This window comes from Trachypithecus francoisi, unplaced genomic scaffold, assembly GCF_009764315.1.
Source record: "Trachypithecus francoisi isolate TF-2019V2 unplaced genomic scaffold, Tfra_2.0 Lachesis_group8, whole genome shotgun sequence".
Classification (NCBI taxonomy): Eukaryota; Metazoa; Chordata; class Mammalia; order Primates; family Cercopithecidae; genus Trachypithecus; species Trachypithecus francoisi.
The window spans coordinates 14,024,317-14,032,848 of NW_022681473.1; the positions used below are offsets into that span (position 1 = coordinate 14,024,317).

General features: G+C 42.6%; 1 protein-coding gene across 2 annotated transcripts in view; it reads left to right on the forward strand.

Annotated features, from left to right (window-relative positions):
- Window positions 1–7,555, forward strand: part of PATL1 (PAT1 homolog 1, processing body mRNA decay factor) — a 33,384-nt gene extending 25,829 nt beyond the window's left edge. For both annotated transcript variants that reach the window (XM_033207106.1, XM_033207107.1), the window contains exons 16-19: window positions 1,230–1,385; window positions 4,884–4,975; window positions 5,067–5,216; window positions 5,851–7,555. In XM_033207106.1, the coding sequence (XP_033062997.1) occupies window positions 1,230–1,385; window positions 4,884–4,975; window positions 5,067–5,216; window positions 5,851–5,872 (420 nt within the window). In that variant the 3' untranslated portion in view covers window positions 5,873–7,555. The remainder of the gene's footprint in view (window positions 1–1,229; window positions 1,386–4,883; window positions 4,976–5,066; window positions 5,217–5,850) is intronic.
- The last annotated feature ends 977 nt before the right edge of the window (window positions 7,556–8,532 follow it).

The following is an 8,532-nucleotide window of genomic DNA, read 5'->3' on the forward strand; positions in this document are numbered from 1 at the left end:
TAATAGTTCTGTATTTTAACTTTCCAGTTGGCTACATGACAAAAGAAATAAATGACTAGAAGACTGGAATTCAACAGCCTTGGGTTCTGGCTCTAGCTGCTGGCTGTGTAACTCTAAACACTGAGTTTCTCATCACTTTATAGATTCTCTAAAAATCTATAAAAATTGGCTAATTATTTCTCTTCTTCCTCACTGAGCTTTTATAAGAATAAAAGAAAATACAATTAAATCTGAAAACACTTCTTTTGAGACAGGGTGGGTCTTACCCTGTCACCCAAGCTGGAATGTGGTGGTGCATTCATAGTTCAATGTAACCTTGAACTTCTAGACTCAAGCAAACCTACCACCTCAGCCTACTGAGTAGCTGGGGACTACAGGTGAAATTTTTTTTTTTTTTTTTTTTTTTTTTGAGACGGAGTCTCGCTCTGTCACCCAAGCTGGAGTGCACTGGCCAGATCTCAGCTCACTGCAAGCTCCGCCTCCTGGGTTCACGCCATTCTCCTGCCTCAGCCTCCCGAGTAGCTGGGACTACAGGCGCCCGCCACCTTGCCCGGCTAGTTTTTTGTATTTTTTAGTAGAGACGGGGTTTCACTGTATTAGCCAGGATGGTCTCGATCTCCTGACCTTGTGATCTGCCCGCCTCGGCCTCCCAAAGTGCTGGGATTACAGGCTTGAGCCACCGCGCCCGGCCGAAATTTTTTTATTTGTTGTAGAGATGAGGTCTCACTACATTGTCCAGACTAGTCTTGAACTCCTGGCCTGAAGTGCTCTTCTGCTTGGCCTTTAACCTATCTTAGAGTGCTTCTCACAGTATATTGAAATTGCCAATTAACCCATATCTTCTCCGCTGTACTTTAGATCCCTGAGGTTCTGTGTCCTGTTTGCCATTTGTTTTTAGCCCATGGGGCCTGGCACAGTGTAAGCGTTTAAAAATATTTATGGAATGAGTTAAAATATTGATGTTTTAGCATAACTCTCGGTATGTATTTGCGAGTGATTTTTTTTTACACCCTTGGTTCACACAAGTCGTGGTGTTTTCAATGCAAATTGAGATGAAAAAGTTCTCAGTAGATAGCTTAGAATTCCTTGTTAAGACTCTAGTCATATCTGCCAGACTTGTGCCTTAAGTGGTTGGATATGCAAATGAGCATCCTTCCATCCATGCCCGTGATGGAGGGTAACTGAAGTAACACATGCCAGGATATAATGCTTTTATTTATTTTTTGTAGGTGCTGCCATGCTTACTGAGTCCCTTCTCTCTCCTCCTCTATCATCTTCCATCAGTGACTATCACCAGCCTTTTGCAACAGCTAATGAACCTACCTCAAAGTGCAGCTACACCAGCACCCTCCAATCCTCACCTCACTGCTGTGCTCCAGAACAAGGTAATCTTGCCCTCTTCAGTCCTTGAACTTTGTGAAGTGTCTTAATTTGCATTATAGATTAAAATAATGGCTGCTGTATCTCTAGCAACTTGTGAAAAAGGCTTCTTTCTGTCAAGAGTTACATTAAGCTCCTAGTAACAGAGGCTAGAAATAACAGTGGTTTCAACAAAATAGGATTTTATGTGTCTGGTGTGAAATAAATTTCATTTAGTAGCTCCACAGTCATCAGGGATCCAGGCTTTTTCACTTTTTTTCCTCTGCCATTCTTAGCAGTGGCTTCCATGTTCATTATTCCTCATGGTCCAAGATGGCTGTGGAATTCAAGATTCAGCTTTACATCAAGAAGGACAGATGGATTTTGGGGGGCAAAAAGGTGTGGACCAGCTGTCCATCTTCCTTATTGAGACTTTTTCCAGGAGTTCTAACCAAAAACTTCTACTTACTGTTAATAGCCAGGACATTGTCACATGGCCACACCTAAGTGCAGAGAAGGCTGGAAAATACCTTTTAGTTTATGCCATTGTCATGACACATAAGAGTTCTGATAATGGGTAGGAAGGCATATTAGGTAGGCATTTAACAGTCTCTGTCATAGGAGAATCATCCATTTCATACTTTATTTGCATCAGGTTAAAGATTCAGAGATTCCTAGGGGAAGTATAATATGAAGTGAAGAATATGAATTTTTAGTCCTTGCCTGCTACTGTCTAGCTTTGTGACCTTGGACAGATGATATCACATTGCTGAATCAGTTTCCTGGTCTATAAGATGGGGGTGATGATGTAGACTTCAGAGAGTTGTCCTGGTACTTAAATGAGATAACAGTTGTAAGTGCTTCAATATAATACCTGGTACATAGTAGTTACTCATTAAGGGCCATTCTATGTATAGTAGAGGTGAAAAAGTGGTCTCAAGGCCTCTTGCTCCTTTGCACCTGAAAATCTGCCAAAGCATGACACTAAAGGGCAGTATATCAGAGGCAGAAGAAGTGACATTGCCTCTGGGGATACTAAATGGGGTTCTGGAGTGATCAGGAATGCGTCTGTCGGTTATTTGGTCTCTTAGTTTTAATTTTAGTAAAGGCAGTAGTATTTTTTTTTCTGAGAATAACATGAAAAGGGATTTTTTTTTTTTTTTTTTTTTTTTTTAATCAGTGTCTGCTCTGTCACCCAGGCCAGAGTGCAGTGGCAAGATCTTGACTCACTGCAACCTCTGCCTCCTGGGCTCAAGCCATCTTCCCACCTCAGCCTTCCAAGTAGATGGGACCACAGGCACATGCCACCACGCCCAACTAATATGTGTATTTTTTGTAGAGGTGGGGTTTCGCCATGTTGCCCAGGCTGATCTCTATCTTCCTTCCTCGGCCTCCCAAAGTGTTGGGATTACAGGCGTGAGCTACTGTAACTGGCCATGAAGGGAAATTTTGTGGAAAAGTGAGGTTACCTATCCTCTATGAGTGAGCTTAGAAAGTTGGGATGGAATCCCACAGTACTGCCAGCCTTCCTTTTATGATCCATTTATAGCTATGAGTCATATATTTAACCTAGATCTTGTCCCTATTTGTATTTTCTTTTTTGAGACAGGATCTCACTCTGTCACCCAGGCTTCAGTGCAGTGGCACAGTCACAGCTCATTGCAGCCTCAACTTTCTGGACTCAAAGTGATCCTCCCACCTCAGCCTCTTGAGTAGCATGTGCCACCATGCCCAATTGACTTTTTTTTTTTTTTTTGAGACAGAGCCCTGCTCTGTCACCCAGGCCAGAGTGCAGTGGTGATACCTTGGCTCACTGCAACCCCTGCCTCCCAGGTTCAAGCGATTCTCCTGCCTCAGCCCCCCAAGTAGCTGGGACTACAGGTGCCCGCCACCACACCGGGCTAATGTTTGTATTTTTAGCAGAGACGGAGTTTCACCATGTTGGCCAGGCTGGTCCGGAACTCCTGACTTCACATGAGCCTGCCTCAGCCTCCCAAAGGGCTGGGATTACAGGTGTGAGCCACCACACCCAGCCTCTGATTGATTTTTACATTTTTGGCAAAAACGGGGTCTCACTCTGTTGCTCTGGCTGGTCTTGAACTCCTGGACTCAAGTAGTCCTGCCTTCACCTCCCAAAGTGCTGGGACTACAGGCATGAGCCACCATGCCCATGCCCAGTCCCCTGTTCATTTTTTTTTTTTCTTTTGAGATAGAGTCTCCCTCTGTCGCCCAGGCTGGAGTGCAGTGGCATGATATCAGCTCACTGCAAACCCCGCCTCCTGGGTTCACGCCATTCTCCTGCCTCCCGAGTAGCTGGGACTACAGGTGCCCGCCACCACCCCCGGCTAATTTTTTGTGTTGTTTAGTAGAGACGGGGTTTCACCGTGTTAGCCAGGATGATCTCGATCTCCTGGCCTCTTGATCCACCCGCTTTGGCCTCCCAAAGTGCTGGGATTACATGCGTGAGCCACTGCGCCTGGCCCATAATTTTATCCTATACCCCAAATACTATATTTCCTGATTTTACTGTCCACTAAATAAAACACATTTTTATATATTACTTTTTTTTTTTTTTTAAAGATGGAGTTCCACTCGTGTTGCCCAGGCTGGAGTGCAATGGTGCGATCGTGGCTCACTGCAACCTCCACTTTCCGGGTTTGAGCAATTCTCCTGCCTCAGCCTCCCAAGTAGTTGGGATTACAGGCATGTGCCACCATGCCTGTCTAATTTTCTCTTTTTAGTAGAGATGGGGTTTCACCATTTTGGTCAGGCTGGTCTCAAACTCCTGACCTCAGGTGATCCACCCACCTTGGCCTCCCAAAGTGCTGGGATTACAGGCATGAGCCACCACATGTGACCATTTTTATATATTTCATACTCTAAAGCATGTTTCTGAATTTTAATTATAGATATAGTGTATATGTCTGTTTACCCTTTCTCATTTTTTAGATTTTCATTAACATTCTAAGACTTTATATTTCCAGATAGAGATGTGCTTTTTAATGAAAAGTTTCCCTTTATACCATGTTTATTTCAGTTGTCCTTATTTGTATATTTTCCTACAGTTTATACCTTGTTTCTTAATTCAAAATATCTTACTGTATTTAATGCTTTTTCTTTTTTTTTCCTGATTTTAATTTCTGTATCAAAGTTGGTCTTCATTGACTTTCCTTTTTAGCCTATTTCAGTTCTCATAAATAGGAGAAAAGTCAAATTCTGCATTATCCATGGCAAGGAAAAACCATCTTTTAACCTCAGCATGGGGAACAGAGAGGCGTGTTGGACACCATGACTTTCCGTTTCTGTTGGCTGTGCCTGGCCACTGCTATCTGAGAATAAAACCTGGAGAGACACATAGCCTTTCAACTCATGCTTGTCTGATCTTTGTCTGGTTTCACAGAAAAGCACAGTGGTGAGGTCATTTTGATTTAGAGCCGTTCCCCATCCGATGCCAGGATCCCTTCAACAGTGGTGGAGGCTTTCGATGCAGTGTTGAGTTTGATTCCCTCTGTCTTCTCTCGTAGTTTGGCCTGTCACTGCTCCTTATCCTCCTGAGCCGTGGTGAAGACCTTCAGAGTTCAGACCCTGCTACAGAATCAACGCAAAATAATCAGTGGTCAGTGTGGACTGTTTCTTTTATTTTAAGTTATTTGAGGTAATCTTTTAAATTTTTGTCTCATAATATTATTATGGGTCTTCCCTGTCAGGACGGAGGTGATGTTCATGGCAACACGAGAACTTCTACGAATTCCCCCAGCAGCCCTGGCCAAGCCAATCTCTATACCTACAAACCTAGTGTCCCTCTTTTCTCGCTATGTTGACCAGCAGAAACTGAACTTGCTGGAGACAAAACTGCAGTAAGTTTGAAACAGGAGAGTTTCACATCTCACTAAAGCTGGGACTTAAGAAGTTATGGTGGGGAGGCTGGGTGCCGTGGCTCACACCTGTAATCCCAGCACATTAGGATACCCAGGAGGGTGGATCACTTGAGGCCAGGAGTTCCAGACCAGCCTGACCAAAATGGTGAAACCCTGTCTACTAAAAAATACAAAAATTAGCCAGGTGTGGTGGTGCATGCCTGTAATCCCAGCTATTCAGTAGGCTGAGGTATGAAAATCATTTAAACCCAGGAGGCAGAGATTGCAGTGAGCTGAGATCGCGCCACTGCACTACAGCCTGGGTGACAGGGCGAGACCCTGTCTCAAAAAAATAATAAATAAAAAGAAGTTATGATTGGGGTGCAGGGGGGAATAAAACTGAATTTGGTGGAAGAGATTGATTTTTTATTAACTATTTGTGTATCTGTTAGATATAAAACACTGAACTGGGTACAACAGGGCCTTCATAAAAGATGACTAAATGCTAAGGGTAGAGAAATATCTCGGGTGTTTTGTTATGAGAAGTCTTACAAAGATGTAATTGTAATATGAAAGATTGCCTTTTGTTTTAACTCATTTATACAATTTTCCTTTCTCTCCTTTGTACCCCTAGGCTAGTTCAGGGGATACGATAAAAGATCTCCAAATGTGTCCTGTACCTCCTTTTGGCTGCCACCTGCACTGCTGCCATCACCAATGGAGTGTTTTTAATGAGGGAGGGAAGGTAGCTTTTTCCCCAAAGCAAAGTCTTGTGGGATCGATTCCTGTTTACAGGGGTTGCCTCTCTAAATGTCAGATATTTCCCCACTGCTCTATGAAATTTGGCTGGGTGATACTTCTGCTGGTTTCTCCTTTACCTTCTGTGTTACAGTTCTGCATGTCCTACTTTTACTCAGTTCTCAATTTTGCATTTTCTTTGCCCTAGAGACACAAGTGTAATCTCTCCCTTTATCCCATCACTACTCCAGCTCAGAGTAGATTGTAGCCTGCCAAAGGATTCCTTCCCTCATCCTACTGAAGTTGTTTTTTCATTGCCCCATATTAATGACTATAGAAGAGCCAATTAAGTAGAAATCAAGATATACACACACACGTAGATACACACACACACACACACACACACACACCATACATGTATTTATGTGGTCTTCAGAGGGTCCTTAAAGAATGAATTTTAGATTGAAAAATATTTAGTTGTCTCATTACTTCCTCTAAACACAAACCAGCTGATGTATTTTAATCTGTTTCTGTTCTATCTTGTAATTAATTTGGTGGGTTCTACTTGTTTTAACATAAATAAAGAGTATGCAGCACGTTTAATAAAATCAGAACTCTTAATTGGCTTATGCCCAAATCTAGGCTGAGAAGTCCTTTTTCTTCTTCCCACCTTTATTTCCTTAGTTTCTGTCCACCTTAGTGGAAACAGCACATGGTTATGTCTTTTTCCTGCTACAACTACAATGTACTTGAGCCTTTCCCTCAAGTGCATTCGAAGTCACCCAGGATGATCCTCACTAGTAGCCTGCTTTGGCAGTGTGGCTTTTTGCACACTTGCCCTGTCTTCCTGAGACTACTTCAGTAAGCCATGCTTCCTTCTTCCCTACTTTTATTTGGTGTCATGAATAGAAACTTCCAGCTGTAACCATGGAAGCTCAGTTTGGCCTGCTTTACTTTTTAGTCTCCACACCATGGGCAGAACTGCTGTCCTTACTACTTCATCTCACCCAAGTCCCGTTCCCAGGCAGCCAGGGGCCTGGGTTTGAATAATTGCAGGGCCAGCCTGCCATGATCTTTCTCACTTACTCCTATCCCATTCAGCAATCAACCAGACTAAGGAGTTTTGATCCCTAGTGATTACAGCCCTGAAGAAAATTAAATCTGAATTAATTTTACATGGCCTTCCTGATCTTTCTGCTGTTCTTACCTTTTCGAATGTAGTTGGGGGGTGGGGGGGCAGGTTATGATATTTAAAGAGAATAAACATTTTGCACATACATGTATTGTACAACAGTAAGATCCTCTGTTAAAACCAGCTGTCCTTGTTCTCCATCTCCATTTCTTCCCATGCTGTAACCCCAGGCTCCACCAGCTGTTCCCCAGTGACGTTACCTAGCTTCCCTCTACCGTTACCTACTGACCATTTCCACTACACGCCTTTCCTACCTTCCCTTCACAACCAATCAAGTGAATACTTGATTATTATCTCTTCCTTACTGTGCTTTATCTTTTTTGTTTTGTTCTAATTAATGAAAATAAAAGTTTCTAAATTTACATTTTTATAGGGTATTGTAAATAAAAACAAATTGTATACTTAAAAATGAGTGCCTGCATTTCTACTTTGTTACCTCAGAATATGATTTTTATGTTTCTCGCATATTTAGATAGACTGGCAACTTGATGTTGGGGATTAAAGATATTATTACCTATATTTTTACCTTTTTAATTTTGTTGCGAAGAAGACAAATATTTTTATATAGTAACTTTTCTTTAAAAATCTAAGATGCTTTCAGTTTCTCCTCCCCCCATTTTAACTATACGATGAAATTATAAATTGTAGTAGATAAACTGTAGTTTGTCTTCTCCATCCTGCCCATCTCTGGGCATTGAGGAATCTGTCCCCCTTTAAGAGACTCATGTAGCCCAATGAGGCATTCAGCTGCCTTCATGGATAGTATGTACTTAGTTCTGAGTATATTGTATTTCAAAATTCATCTCTTCAAAGGAGATGGGAAAAGGTTGGTCATTCTTTATAGTAAATTTATTTTTATTATTTCCGACTTGAGTATCATTTTTACTCTAAAATGCTCAAGATAAAAGATTGAGCAAACACATAGAAAGGGGCAAAAAAAGTGGGGTTTTGTTTTCAAGGCAGGGTCTCTGTTGCTCAGGCTGGAGTGCAGTGGCACAGTAGCACAATCACCACTCACAGCAGCCTCAATCTCCCAGGCTCAAGCAATCCGCCTCAGCCTCCTGAGTAACTGGGACTACAGGTGTGCACCACCACACCTGGCTAATTTTTATACTTTTTTGTAGAGTCAAGATCTCCCTATGTTGCCCAGGCTGGTCTCAAACTCCCGGGCTCAAGTGATCCTCCCACCTTGGCCCCCCAAAATGCTGGGAGTACAGGTATGAATCACTGCACACAGCCTGAAGGTTTTTTCTTTTTTTGAGATGAGTTTCTCTGTCACCCAGGTTACAGTGCAGTGACACAATCACGGCTCACTGCAGCCTCTACCACCCAGGCTCGAGCAGTTCTCCCACCTCAGCCTCCTAAGTAGCTGGGACTACTATAGGC